This window comes from Calliphora vicina, chromosome 3 (assembly GCF_958450345.1).
Source record: "Calliphora vicina chromosome 3, idCalVici1.1, whole genome shotgun sequence".
Taxonomy (NCBI): domain Eukaryota; kingdom Metazoa; phylum Arthropoda; class Insecta; order Diptera; family Calliphoridae; genus Calliphora; species Calliphora vicina.
In genome coordinates, this window is record NC_088782.1 from 119,489,581 (window position 1) to 119,505,109 (window position 15,529).

The 15,529-nt window shown below is 30.0% G+C and overlaps 2 protein-coding genes across 2 annotated transcripts; one reads left to right on the forward strand and one right to left on the reverse strand.

Moving 5' to 3' along the window:
- Positions 1-549: 549 nt before the first annotated feature.
- On the forward strand, positions 550-1,765 carry FRG1 (FSHD region gene 1). Its single transcript, XM_065503544.1, has 3 exons — positions 550-688; positions 903-1,487; positions 1,554-1,765. Exons 1-3 carry the CDS (start codon positions 627-629, stop codon positions 1,699-1,701), a joined length of 795 nt encoding a protein of 264 aa, XP_065359616.1. The 5' UTR covers positions 550-626; the 3' UTR covers positions 1,702-1,765.
- A 9,748-nt stretch (positions 1,766-11,513) lies between these two features.
- On the reverse strand, positions 11,514-13,226 carry Rsf1 (Repressor splicing factor 1). The gene has a single exon (XM_065506379.1). It carries the CDS (start codon positions 13,101-13,103, stop codon positions 12,447-12,449), a length of 657 nt encoding a protein of 218 aa, XP_065362451.1. The 5' UTR covers positions 13,104-13,226; the 3' UTR covers positions 11,514-12,446.
- Between the last annotated feature and the right edge of the window lie 2,303 nt (positions 13,227-15,529).

Here is a 15,529-nt window from a genome sequence, read left to right on the forward strand (position 1 = left end):
TTTTTAAAATAGTTCACTTCAATAGTTGACTTTTTGTCTGTTATTGGCTATAGTGTTAAAATTATGCAAATTTAAGAAATATTTTTGTTTGTATTAAAAAAATTTTATTCAACTCATTTTTTATTAAACATTTAATAAATTCTTACAATCAGACGATGATTTTTACGATGTATGGTTTTCTTAATTCCCTTTTGAAGTTGTTTCCAACTTCAAAAGGGAAGTTCATACAATGAATTTTAGTTGCATGCAATTTTTTTTGGGGGTTGATTTTTATTTAATCGGCTAATCTGCTTCAAAATAAGAACGTAATAAGAAAATACATTAGTGTAAAGAGAAATATGAAAAAAACACAAATCCAGTCCTTTTGTTTAGCCCTCAAGCTATTCTACAGCTTTCGCGCAAACAAAAAGATACATCGCAAAATTCATCGTCTGAACGCAGTGTTACAATATTGTGGTTTTTACTTCACTGTAGATGTCGCTGCTTTTATAACAAAAGCTAAATATGGCATCCTTTTCTCAATAACAAATGTGAACATGGCATCCTTCCTGTCAATCTCTCAAAACAAAAATAAACAATTTTGATACCTTGTGAATAAAATAATTTAATATTTAGAAAGAAAAGCTATGTCTTCAGAATATGATAAAGTTAAAATTGGTAAATTAGTTTTAAAAGGTGAAAAACACAAGTAAGTTTATATTTAATAACATAATACCTATACCATGGATAATTATATAGAGGATTCCGTTTTGTCCAACAAAAATACAACAAATCATGTCTGATACAACAAAATACATTAACTAGCATGTATTTTGTTGTTGCAAGACCTAGGTTTTTGACAATAACATCTCGTCCCCGTTACCCTGACCTAAGCCTTTAATATTTTCTGTTCAATCATAAAGAAAAAGTAAAAAACGAAAGAAGGACAAGGAGCACAAAGAGGAGTCGCATAAAAAAAGCAAAACCCAAGTGGATGAGGATGCTTTACAACATGGCGGTTGGTGGCAGGCCAAATTGGCCACAGAAATAACCGGTCCCGTGGCCATACAATTCGGCGACCGTGCTTATGTCAAAGCTCTCGATAATGGTCTTTTTACACTGGGGCCACCACATCGTGATGGCGAGGGACCTGATCCCGAGGAAATTTTCACTGCCTTTCCCATTAACGAACGCAAAGTAACCTTCAAGTCGGGTTATGGCAAGTATTTGAAAATCGAAAAAGACGGCATGGTTACGGGTCGCTCGGAGGCTGTGGGTAGCATGGAGCAGTGGGAGCCCATATTTGAGGATGGCAAAATGGCATTGCTGTCCGATTTGGGTTTCTTTATGTCTATCGATCCCGAAGATGATGCCTGCGTGGCGTTACGCAAAAAGGTTACCGATTTGGAAATTTGCAAGGTGCGCAGCAATGCGTCACGAGAATGTGTGGTGGACGATGGGCCCACCGAAGAAAAGGGTGATATGTTTGAGGTGGAGAAAAACTATGTGTAAGTTTTTTTGTAATTGAAAGAGAGGAGAATATTCTTTAAAGTGATTTATATATTTTATTTTAGCAAAAAATTCCAAAAGTTCCAGGATAAGAAGCTGCGCATCAATAAAAACGATATTAAGGAATTAGAGACGGCCAAGGAAAAGGGCACTTTACATGAGGCTTTATTAGATAGACGTAGTAAAATGAAAGCTGATCGTTATTGTAAATAATTATCATTAAACAAACAAAACAATAATAACACATTTATTAGCTAAGAAAAAAAAATAATTAAAATGTTTTTAATCAAAATGGTCATATATAGAAATTGTACTTAGTTGTTGAACATCCTTTTCTGAAACAAAATGTAAATCTAAAATATTTTTCCATTAATTTATAAAAAAATTACATATTTCGAGGGGGTACAACAAGTCCCCACATGATTGAGTACCAAAACTATGATAATTTCACTCGTAATTAGCACAAAATTAATTTAAGAATTCCGATAACTTGCGGAATGTTAATTTTACAAAAAACTAATTTTAGCTGATTCTGGGGCCGAATTACCGCATTCGATATCGAGTAAATTCGATCGTAATTTTCTTATTTGAGATTACGGCATTCGATATCGAGCATGACATTTAGTACATTTTGTTATAATTACGATATCGAAATTATTTTTTTACAAAAATTACATATTTCGAGGGGGTACAACAAGTCCCCACATGATTGAGTACCAAAACTATGATAATTTCACTCGTAATTAGCACAAAATTAATTTAAGAATTCCGATAACTTGCGGAATGCTAATTTCACAAAAAACTAATTTTAGAGTTTAGCTGATTATGGTTTGTATTATCCGAAACATTGCGAAAAATAACCTAGAGGATTACTCCGTAACTCGATTAAAAAATTCATTTCTGATCAAATTACTGTTGCCTAATCGTTACCGCTAACGGTACGACATAATCGTAAATACCGTTATAAATAATTTTTACAAAAAAATAAAAATTTTTATTTTAAAAATTGAGTTTATTGAAATTTATAGAATTGTTTTTAAAAAAAATACCAGCTTTGTCATCTTATCTTTAATTTTTGTAAATTTTATAAATATGTAATTTAATTCAGGATGAAATTACCGTTACCGAAATAACAGCAAATACCGTTACCGCTAAAACACAGTTACATAAATAATCCAAATTAGAGTTACCGTTACCTTTTTGTATCGGTAGCCAAACTTGGTCTCAAGCTAAGGTTCGAAAGAATTAATTATTAATTTCATTTTCGAAATCAAAATAAATTTTATCTCTTAACCATTCCGCTAATGAATTAATTCATAGGCTAATTCCTTTGTACTCCAAATGTTTTGAATTCATTCCTTTGAGAATTAATTCAATATGAATTATATTTAAATAAAAGCATTTGCATGTAGCTAAAGAACATGTTTTAATTACGAATTAAGAATTTAGTGAATTAAGCTCAAATTGAATCTGAAGAACCTAAAAGGAAATCGAGCGGAATAAAAACTACGGAATTGATACCATTCCGAACAAAATGTGTGACAGGCCTGATAATTAGATTCTTAGCTATCGCCTCAAGTACTTAAGATAAGGTATTCAAAATGCGTATTGGTTTCTACAAGTTTTCTAAATTTAATAAAATACCAAACAAATGAGTTAATAATAATATGACTGTACAGATTTTTATTTTTTTTCATTACTTAAAATATACAATTGGTCAATTCACATGGTCTCTTATCAGTCATATTGTCATAATGTCCTAATATATCAAGATTCGGCAACTCGGCTTAACCGACTCTTAGACATTCGGCGCAGTTAACTACTGGTTGGTTACGATAACAAAATAAACATAGCACACGGAGTATTATTATTTTAGGAATTTTTTTGCTTGAAAAACAATAAAACCCATTGTGAATATTATGACATTGAAAATATGACATGATAAGAGACCTTGTGAATTGATCAAATATCATTATTATTTATTTTATAATTACCTCTCCAACGTTTATCCAAAACAATAACAAAATAACATTGTATAGACCTGTAGAGCAAATTACACATCCCAGCAGTTAAGCAAGTAGTCAATGTATCCCTTATAGACAGTAATTGTCACTAATGTGTCACTATGGTTCCTACGCGGGAACAATTTCCCGGGAATATTTTTTTTTTTTTTTGCAAATTTTCGGTAATTTTTTATCAGCCCAATTATGAAAAAAAAATTCCTCTGGGAGTTTTTTCCGTTTTTCCTCATTTTTATACCCTTCACCTTCGAGAGGAGGGTATATATATAAGTTTGTCATTCCGTTATAGATAGAGGAGTCGATTAAGCCATGTCCGTCTGTCTGTTGAAATCCATTTTCTGAAGACTCCAGATATCTTTGGCATCCAAATCTTCAATAATCCTGTCAGACATGCTTTCGAGAAGTTTCCTATTTAAAATCAGCAAAATCTGTCCACAAATGGCTGATATATGAGGAAAAAACCAGGGGCCGAATTACCGCACTCGCGATCGAATGAACTATCGTATCGAAAAATGATTTCGATATCGTAATTATAACAAAACGTACTAAATTTCATGTTCGATATCGAATGCCGTAATCTGAAATCAGAAAATTACGATCGAATTTACTCGATATCGAATGCGGTAATTCGGCCCCAGGACAACCTCGATTTTTGACCTATATCTGGATTACTAAGTCATTAATATAGACAATATGGATATCTAATGATAGATATTTTAAAGATCTTTGCAACAACGACGTATATAAGATCATAGTAAGTTGGACCTACAATGGATAAAAAAAAAACTATTTTTAACCCGAATTTTTTTTTCACCAAAAAAAATTTAAAAAACTTTTGTTTTAGAATTAAAAAAAAACATCTTTGGACAATAAAAATAAATTTTGTTTACCTAAAAATATATAAAATTTGTATTTTGAAGTATAATTTGTTGAAGGGTATATAAGATTCGGCACAGCCGAATATAGCTGTTTACTTGTTCCTATTCAAATTCTAAGGGCCTGCCTCCCTAAATGCGAACAAACATTTTTTATTTCTTATTTTATATTGAAAACAAATAAATTTGAATTTTTTTATTGTTTTCAATATAACATAAGAAAGATAATGTTCGTTCGCATTTAGTGAGCCAGGCCCTAAGTTAAAAAATGAATAGGAAAAAAACTCCCGGGGAATTTTTTTTCATAATTGGGCTGTATAAGTTTTCTTCTAAACGTTATTCAGATTCATTTCGATGGCCATATTTGTTGCTAATTGAATTATTCTATTATATTCATAGATTTTTTCGATTCCAGCATTACGGTTGAAATAACCGATTTTTTTTTCACTCAACTCAAGCTACAGTAGAAAAATTCGCTAATTATTAAGAATGAATCAAATTTAAAGTTTATGTTCTTAAAGAAATTGTTAAGGTGCCTAGCCTAACATTATTCGAAAACAAATTTTTTGGTTTTTGATTTAATTTATTTTTTAATTTCGTCCGGGGAAAGCAAAAAGTTCGGGAAATTAGGAAACCTATGTGTGACACGTATGTGCTCTTTCTAGTGCAGAGTAAAGTCAATTGGTTACTTTATACATCTCAGGTAATCTATTGTGAAGTCAATTGTCACTTTACTGTCTCTAAGTAATTTATAGTGTAGCGAATTTAAACGTTTATTTTGTACTGCACTTTAGAAAGTAGTTATTTTACCCAGCAGAAGTAATCCATTGGAAAGTTGTCGCAGAAAGAGTTATTTACAAGCTATCAGTTATTGGACTGTCTAAGCGATGTCTTTTTAACAGACTATTTCAGATCAATTAGATTCCACTTGCACCCGTAGATGTTAAAATAACTAGATATGTAACCAAGTAACCAGCTTGGTAAAAATCCTAATTCGGGACAGTCTCCTAAAACTGTTGGGATGCCAGTATATAACATTTTTTTTCTCTCTCAAACATGCACATTTTAATTAAATTTATATTTCTCCTCAGTAGGTTGTAGTTTGATAATTAAAATACACTGTATATATTGTATTTTAATTATCAAACTACAACGTACTGACGTAATTTTGCTATATATATCAACTAAAATGCAAAACAAAATGCTTTAAATATTACAATAAATGAAATGAAAAATGAAAATAACGTAACAACAAAAATCTAATGTTTGATAGATTTTTGTAGATTCCATTTGATGTGAAATTTTAATCATTCAATACATTTTTAAAGCTACATATTTTGTAATGGATTTGAATTCCAGAAAATTTTAATGATACAATAAGAAATTAATTCTATAAAGAATGAATTCCCAAAAGAATTCAAAACATTTGAAGTATAAAAGGAATTAAGCCTATGAATTATTTCGTAATGAATTCTTTATCGTCATGATTAAGAGATAAAATTTAATTTGATTTTAAAAACAAGTAAGAGTGCTATATTCGGCTGTGCCGAAACTTATATACCCTTCACCAAATTATACTTCAAAATAAAAATTTTAAATATTTTTAGGTAAACAAAATTTATTTTTTTTCCAAAGTTGTTTTTTAAATTTTTTGGAAAAAAAAATTTCTAATTATTTTCAATTTTTTTTTTAAATTTTAAAAATTTTTTTTGGTCTTATATACGTCGCTGCAAATGTCTTTGAAATATCTATCATTAGATATCCATATTGTCTATGTTAATGTCTTACTAATCCAGATATAGGTAAAAAAATAGGTCAAAAATCGAGGTTGTCCTGGTTTTTTCCTCATATCTCAGCCATTTGTGGACCGATTTTGCTGATTTTAAATAGCAAACATCTCGAAAGCATGTCTGACAGAATTATTGAAGATTTGGATGCCGAAGATATCTGGGGTCTTCAGAAAATTGATTTCAACAGACAGACGGACATGGCTTAATCGACACCGCTATCTATAAGGATCCAGAATATATATACTTTATAGGGTCGGAAATGAAAAATGTATACCCTTCTCACGAAATGAAGGGTATAATAAAATTAATATTTAATTATTTCTAACCATTGGACCTTGATTTTCCTAGGAAATAATAGACCGTTGCTTCAAAGTTTTTTTTTTCATTTCCTTTTCAAATCGACCGATTTTCATCACATAACCGACAAATCTACTTTATTCCAAATTTTTCTCTGGTTTGCAAAAAGAGCACGAGCAAATACATACATCACAATTTAAATTTTTAAAATTCTTAATATTTGAAATCTAAAAATAGCCGAAATCCACAAACTTATATGAAAAACTGTATGTACGTAGTACTCATATCAAGGTATGTCATCTAAATAATTAAGCTGATATTTGTTTCGAATATTAATTAAAAATATTTTCAGTTTCGTTGGTATTTCATATGAAGAATTCAGTCATAATTGTTGTAGTAATTAAATAAAGTTAAGGAAAAAATTTAAAACAAAATAAATTAACCATCTGTGTATTCATTTGCGGTCAACAAAAACCACATGTACAATTTGAAATAAATACCAGCAGTTCTGGGCGACTGTTCCGAACTAGTGGTTTTACTTATCATTTGGGGTAAAATAACTACTTTTTAAAGCGCAGTACAAAATAAACGTTTAAAGTGACTACACTCTAGATTACTTGGAGACTCTTCTGTGACAATTGACTTGTCGCTAGATTACCTGGGATATATAAAGTAACCAATTGACTTTTCTCTGCACTACAAAGAGCACTTAAGTATCAAATGACCCAAAGTATATAAATTATATTCAGCCACTGATCCGACATTAATGCCTATTTCTGTCTCTAAGGAATACATTGAGTACTTGTAAAACTGCTGGGATATTTATATGGGAGGCAACCACCATCACCATCACAAATATTTTATGCAACGATCAATGTACTCAAAATGGTACAAGTACTGCAAATGTTTAGAAATTACTTGCAGTTCGCGCTTGTTTGTTTGTGTATTCGTTGTTGATTGATTAGATTATTAGGGTCATGACACCAATAAAAATTATAATATTGTTGCATTTTTGTTGTTGTTGTTGGGAAATGTTTAAAAAAAAATGGCAATTGAAATTAAGATTTGCTTTATTTGGAAGAGCATTAAGCAAATGTGCATACATTATTTAGCAAATATCAATTTGATTTAAAATTTTCTTAAGAACACTTTTAAAAATACTGCTATTTGGCCAGTAGATAAACGATTTACAATTGATTAAAACATACCGTCACCTAAAATGCCTAATAACGTAACATCACTTTTCATAAGTTTATAGGAGAAGCAAAAAACGATATAAAATGAAAACTACTTGAGATATTGAAACAAAATTTTCAAATCTGAATTACAATGACTCTAGAAATATATTTTATGAAAAAAAGAACTAATTTTTTCAAAGCACACTTTAAGTTATGTGGCTTACGTTTTTTTGAATTGCTATTTTCTGAAACAAAAAAAACGTATCATCAATATAAATTTTTATGAAAAAATAAAAATTTAAATAAAAATATTTTTTTTATTTTATATAAATGCACATTATATACAGCCCAATTATGAATAAAAATTCCGCGGGAGTTTTTTCCCTTTTCTCATTTTTCCTATTCAATTTCAATGAGAAAAAACTCCCGGGGAACAAACTCCCGCGGAATTTTTTATTCATAATTGGGCTGATATACTTTTTTAATTTTATCATGTTTTTTTATTTTAATTACTAACAACTACTTTTTGATGATACGTTGTTTTGCATTTTAGGTGACGATACAGCCCTGTCAAACATTTTGTTCGGATTGGTTTCAATTCCATTGTTTTTATTCCGATCGATATCGTTTTAGGTTCTTCAGATTCCGCGTAAATTATTAATTCAAAAAATATTTAATAATTCTGTATTTCTGATTTTAATTTGACAATGTTTTTAATATTAAAACAAAAGTGAATTTTTTTTGGTACAGAAATTTATTAAAATTTTTAGAAAAACAAATACAAGAAATATCAATTCCACTTTGAAAACTGAAAGTGGTTTCATTACGAAAGTAAGTTTCATTTTATTTTTTCTGAAGAAGCAAAATGCTGAATTAATTCCACTTTCGATCGGAATGGAATTCTGTGACAGGCCTGATACTTGCTGTACTTATACCCAACACTCTATAGCTCTACTGATTTTTTACAAGGCAAAGAGCTTCACATCATGAATACCGCTAATGTAATTCCTAAAGAACTTCTAGGAACCATACAAAAATATTTGAATATTGTTTTGAAAAAAAAATGTTTGATCTTTCAAATAAATTTTTTTTTATTCATTTACTAATTTAGTTTTTTCTGTTATTTTTTACAATTTCAAGTTCTATCGGGCTTAAAAGAAAACTCTTTACTTTATGGGGTCGCAAATTAAAAATGTAGAAATTACAAACGCAATGACACCCATAATACAGGCTTGTCACACATTTTGTTTTATTCCGATCGATTTCGTTTTAGGTTCTTCAGATTCCAAAAATATTTAATAATTCTGTATTTCTGATTTTAATTTGACATCGTCTTTTATATTAAAACAAAAGTAAAGTGTTTGGTACAGAATTTGATTAAAATTTTTAGAAAAACAAATAGTTACAAAGAAATATCAATTCCACTTTGAAAACTGAAAGTGTTTTCATTTCGAAAGAAATTTTCGTTTTAATTTTTATGAAACAAAATAATTTCACTTTCGATCGGAAAGGCCTGATAGTGAATAATATGACAAATGTCGGCTTTTCAAAGCTAATTGTTCTGATGAAAATGATGGGAGATTGCAACCGAATTTAATCAAATAGATGAAAATTTGTTTAATATAATTGTGCAAGAAAGGCGATTGTTTTTTAAAACTTGGTCTATACGCCTTTATTCGTGACTCCTCAAGCACACTCAGACAAGAGCTGTTAATTCAGCAACCACTACTGTTACATTATTCTTAATCAGCCCAATTATGAATAAAAAATTCCCAGGGAGTTTTTTTCCCATTGAATTTACATAGGAAAAATGGGATAAGGAAGAAAACTCCCGGGGAATTTTTATTCATAATTGGGCTGAATTACTATTTCGAAATCAAAATGAATGAATTAATTCATAGGCTAATTATTATCTTTGTTCTTCAAATGTATTGCATTCATTATTTTTAGAATTACTTATTGAATCATTCAAATTACATTTTTTTCAATTGATTTTGTATATAATTAAAAGCAAAACAAAATTTATTGAAGAAGAAATATTTTGATTAAATTTGTATTAGATTTAATCATTAAAAGGCTGATTGAATTCTTAGGCCGAATTACAGCATTCGTGATCAAATGATCGAAATTATAATAAAATGCACTAAACAAAAAAATTACTAAAAAAAAAGGTTTTCGACAACTGAGTTAGGTCTTTGAATGGAGAGATTCTGATCTATGAGTATTTATCAATGATACTAAATTTGTTGCTTGATATCGAGAATACCATGATCTCGAATTATACGATCAGTTTTACTCGATATGGAATGCGACAATTTGGCCTCTGGTTCTGCTTTACAATTATGAAGTTTTATATATAATCAACATAGTATTGAAACTAAATCAACCCCAACATAATTCTATGAATTTTGTTTTTCTAAAAACAACCCGGTTTAGAATTAAATATTGCTAATAACCTTTTACTTACATGTCTAAGCCTTATTCAAAACAACCCCTATTGTTACATCAAATAATGAAAATCACCCCCATAGCGTGTTCCTAGCTTACATTGAATTTTAGAACACAGGTAGAGCTGAAAATATAATGAAATTTTAAAATATGTACCTATAAAAAAAATAGTTAACAAAATAAAAAAAAAGCTGAAAAATAAATACAAAAAATTATGGAATTTTTGAAGATTCCAGCCAGCTGAAAAAAATTGAAAGGAGCAGGAACATTCAGGTAGCAGCAACATAACAATTTCGAAGGTTGGTCGGTCGGTCATTAACGAAACGTAACAAGTACGAAAAAAAGAGAAAAACGAAACGGGTGAGCTACGGAGGAAGTTGTGTGTGTATGTGTTAAAATATAATAAAGTTGAGAAATGGCGTTTGTGAGATATAAGGCCAATTTGAGTTTAATATAATTGTTTTGGTTTTGTAACGAAGCAGGAGTAAGGAGACGCCAAAATATACTGTACATATTTAATAAAAATGAAGTCGTAAGCGTAGTATTTATAAATAAAATTTTGAAGGCGTGGTTTGGTTAACAGAACGTACGTCATTGTATGTAGAATTGGAAATAAAATTTGTTTAAACAAAAATAACGAGCGTTAATGTAGAGTTTGATTAGGCGTAGTAGGATTTTTTTTATTATTATTTAATACAGATGGTATAAGACGTAGAACGTCGAAGTTTTTCTTTATTTTGTTTGGTTAAAGGTGCTTTTAAATAATACAAATTAAAAAAAAGATGCGATGCGAAAAATTAAGGTGGTGATTTTTTAAATTAAAATAGAGTTTTCGTTTGGTAACGTAGGGCGTAGAGGATAATACAATTTAATAATAATAATGATGAGTAGTAGTATATATATAGTAGTGGTGTGTTAATTTAATTCAATGGCTTTAAGATTTGCTTACGTTGTTAAAGAATTTTTAACGATTTTGAAGGGATCTTGAAGTTTTTTTTAAAGGATTTTTTGTTTTCGTGATACGATGAATGTAAAGAAAAATAAACGAAGCGTAGTAGAAAAAGTGTGTATAACTAAGATGGGGGAAGGAGGTTGATTTGTTTACAATTTGCTAAGCTAACGGTAATACTGAGAGAGCGAGAGATTTATCGATGTGGGTGGAATAAAGTAAAGTTGTTGTTATTATAGCTAAACGAAAGTCGGACGAGTCAAAGGAAACAAACGCAGACGTGGGATATGAAGCGAATCGCAGACATCTGGGCGTATAAATCAAAAAATTACTGGAGTCCTGGAAGATCTTCAATATTAAGCGGCCGATGTTACGTAGATCACTTGTAGTAGTTGTACGATGATGAAGAAGGCTGTAAATTCGAAGTTGTTTTTTTTTGATTAGTTAAATAAAACGACGTTTAAATATTTGTTTTGAATCTTTTGTTCATATTTTTCTTGCTTTTTTTGTGGAATACTGTGTAATTGTTACAGAAATAGTACGAGTAGTAGTTAATTCATGTTTTTTTTTATCTTTTATGAGATTACACATCAATTCTGTTTTTTTTATTTTATTTTGTATTTTTTTTTTAATAAAGAATTTGTTTTTGCTAAAAATTTCTTTTGTTTTTGAATTTTCTGGTTTCTCTCTCTTTTTGCAGTTGTTATAAAGACAGACGTATAAACTTAGCGTAGTATTACGTAGTTATAATTTTTTTCATTTTGTAATTGTTTTTCTTTATATATTTTGTAGTGAAAAAAGTAATGATTATGTAGATTTTTGTTTTTTTGAAGGGAAATGGTAGTAGAAAAAAGGAATAACTTAAAATTATACGTTGATTTAAGTGTAAAAAAATAAATACAAATTTAAAATCATCTCTCTTTACATATTTTGGTGCCATTTTGTTTTTGCATAAAACGGTTGTCTCTCTGATTTTTGTTGCTATTGCTAATTTGCATTTGTTTGTTCTCTCATATTTGCTGTTTTCTTTTTTTCTTTACAAATAAATCGTTAAATTATGACAAATTCTTTTTATCTTCGTATTTCTGCAATGTTATAGGCAAAGTAGATTTTCTTTCATGTTTCTTTTTTTGAGGATTTTTTAAATTAAAATTATGACTTAAGACACTAAAAACGAAATTCGTTAAGATTTCGTCTTAAAAAATAGAATAGTACTATATATTTACGTTCACATTTGCAAATTTCTACAAAATTGTTACTCTATATCAAACGCAGTTTAACGTAGTTATTAAGTTTTGTATGATATTGATACTATATATAACACATCGAAGAAGCTTACTTGTAATATCTTTTGTTAAAAAATTGTAGATAGATACTTTTTGTGTATAGTAGTTTTTAATTTAAAAACGTCCCATGGGAGAGCGTGATCTAAAACGACCACCGCCGCCACCTTGACCGCCGAAAGAACGGCCACCACTACTGCCTCCATCACGACCGTAGGAATCACGACGACTGAAGCCACCCGAACTGCCGCCATCACGTCCATAGCCACCGCCTCCAGAACGGCCACCACTAGAGCTACCGTAGCCATCGCGTCCATAACCGCCGCCGCCGGAACGGCCACCCCCACCCGAACCGCCATAACCACGGTCGGGATAGCGGCCGCCACTTGAGTTGCGTGGACGGAAACCTCCGCCGCCACCACCACTTCCACCATTACGACGTCCGCCGAAGCTACCGCCATCACGGCGTCTGTCACCGCCGCCGCCTCCTCTACCACCACCACCTCCTTGGCGACGACCACCTTGACGTGGGCGTCCCTTGCTGATTTCCACTCTCAATTGGGAGCCCAACAATTCGGTGCCGTTTAAAACATCACATGCCTTTTGGGCATCGTCACGATGTTCAAATTCGACGAATGCAAAACCTGGTGGATTAAATGCAATCCATACTGAATTTAATTTACCATATTTCGTGAACTCTCCTTCTAAATCGTCTTTCTTGATTTTATCAGTTAAATTTCCAACATACACACGCGTTCCTCGTTGATCACCCATTTTATATTTTTATCTTTTTTTTTACTTGACTTTCAAAAGAAAATTTTAAATTAAACTTTTTTTAATATATTTTCAGCTCGGAGACACGTACGTGTTGTTCCGATCGATACTGAAAATTATGTGTACTCGTTTTTTTTCGCTTAATCATAAAGATGGCTTGGTTTGGTGTCCGACATTTTGTTTTTTGGCAAATAGTGTTGTATTTTTTGGTAGTTATGGGCGTTGCTACATACAATTGTCGTAAATACACGGTAAAACAGTGGTGTTTGGAGTACACTTAATCGAATGAAAACTATTTACACCACTATATATATTTTGGGTAATTTTTATAAAAATATTTCTTTATTAGAGTTATTGAATTAACGGAAATTTAATTTTGTATGTATATATAAGTTTTTCAATCAATTTGTAATATCCACAGTATTAATTTTCTATGTTGTTTATATTTCAAAAATATTTTTTTTGGAAAAAAAATAATTTTATTGGCTCTCCCGAATAGTTACAAATAATATTATTATTTGAAAAATGATAAAATGTTTTACTTAAAAATTAAATGAATTTTTCAAACAATATTTTCAATTATTAAAAAAAATTCTGAATACAAAACTCTTCTATTTGATGATAATCTAGCAAATTATGTATTATATTTCATTTGGATTCATATTATTAACCAAAAATTTGAGTTCCAATTTGCAATTATCAAAGAAATTATGAATCATTTTTAAATGATCTTAAATAAAAATACTTATCATTATTTTAAAATATAAATCAAGTTAAAATGTTTCGTATTTACCACTGTGTTGTGGTGTACTAACGCCTTTGAAAAGTACACAAAAATACAACTCTTAGAGTTAAAAAATGTAAGCCGGCATTATCTTTTTTCTAGCTTCTAATATAATTTAAAACACTTTTTTTGCTGTTGTAATAAATGTTATGCATCTTTATGCCACATAAAAAGCCTGTATAAACCGCATCGCAATAGTTACAGTGTAGTTGTGTAGCAACGGTCACATTAAGTACGTAAAATTACAACTCTGTTCTATATAAAACTAGTAAAACTGCATTACCTACAATGATGTATAGGGAAATAATGTTGCCAGATGGAAAATAAAAATAGTATAGCAGAGCAGTCTGCTACGTCTGTTACGTTTTTCCCTTTTAAAAACGGTGGTTTATTTCCTTTAAATAAACCGGATTATTTTAATTGCTAATAAATGCGGCCAGTGATTTAAATATTTGTAATGACTCTTTATTTATTAAAATCTACACAATAGTTTAAATAGTCACACTCTTTCAATACATTCACTTATGTATATTACACACTTTAAAAACACACGGGTTTCACGAATTTTCTATTAGTTTCACGAATTTTCTAACGAAAAAAACTAGAATGTTCTATTTCCACAATAATTATTTAGAGCTTTCAGCAGCTTCAATGTGAATGTTAACAGTTTCACTTAATAACTTAAGAAAAATTAATGACATTAGTGGTATTTTTACTTTGTTTAAGAAAAAGGATATTTGTCCAATGTAAAACTGCCATAAGTACTTGAAGATTAGTGAAGACCACAGTGCAAAAATTAAATAAACTTTGGGAAAACTTTAATCAAATAAAGCTTTTGAAGCAATTAAAAATTATATAAGAAAAATAAAATAAAAAGTATATAAATTTTCGTAATTAATTTAAACAATGTAATTTTAAATACAAAGTGGAAACGGAAGCCATTTAAGAGCATTTTTTTTAATAATGTTGGCTTGGTTATTCCTTTTTATAATTGTTTAATATTTAAATTTTTTATACATTATTCTTATCTAAATTACCTAAAATTATAATAATTATAATAGCACCAAAAAAAAGTGTATTTCTGGAATTTTTAGAAAACGCTTGCATTTAGGTACATACGAACATCCATACACCACCTAACAGCATGTCATTTTTATTAGTACCACCAACATGCAAAAGGTAACAACCAAATCATCCACCAGCACCACATAGCAGAGAAGAGGTAGGTGGTGGTTGTTTACATTATTCCTACCACCCTTGCTCTCAAAAGAACCCCACTGTCTATGACACCAACAACCACCAAAACAAAACAGAAAACAAACACATCTACATCTTTCTAACTGTAAATGAAATCCTTTGCAATCTGCACAAATTTTGTCAATGTTTACATTTTTTAATGCTCTCTCTCTCGTTTGCTTATTCTCTCAATTGTATGGAATGGCCAGATGGTGTTGAAATAGGCGTTTTAGGGTATTAAAAGATTTGAATTTTAGTGATTTAGAATTTTAATGATTTTGTTTAGGATCTTAGAGAATTTTCATCCAATATTGTGTTTCTCACCAACTATTTTTCAAATAAAAATTTTTTTCATCAACATTTTTCATTTCACTAAAAATATTTTTCTTCATAACATTTACATATT

Coding starts and splice junctions, on each gene's coding strand:
- FRG1 (XM_065503544.1), top strand. CDS start 627: ATGTCTTCAGAATATGATAAAGTTAAAATTGGTAAATTAGTTTTAAAA. Junction 689..902: donor TTAAAAGGTGAAAAACACAA/GTAAGTTTATAT, acceptor TCAATCATAAAG/AAAAAGTAAAAAACGAAAGA. Junction 1,488..1,553: donor GAGGTGGAGAAAAACTATGT/GTAAGTTTTTTT, acceptor ATTTTATTTTAG/CAAAAAATTCCAAAAGTTCC.
- Rsf1 (XM_065506379.1), bottom strand. CDS start 13,103: ATGGGTGATCAACGAGGAACGCGTGTGTATGTTGGAAATTTAACTGAT.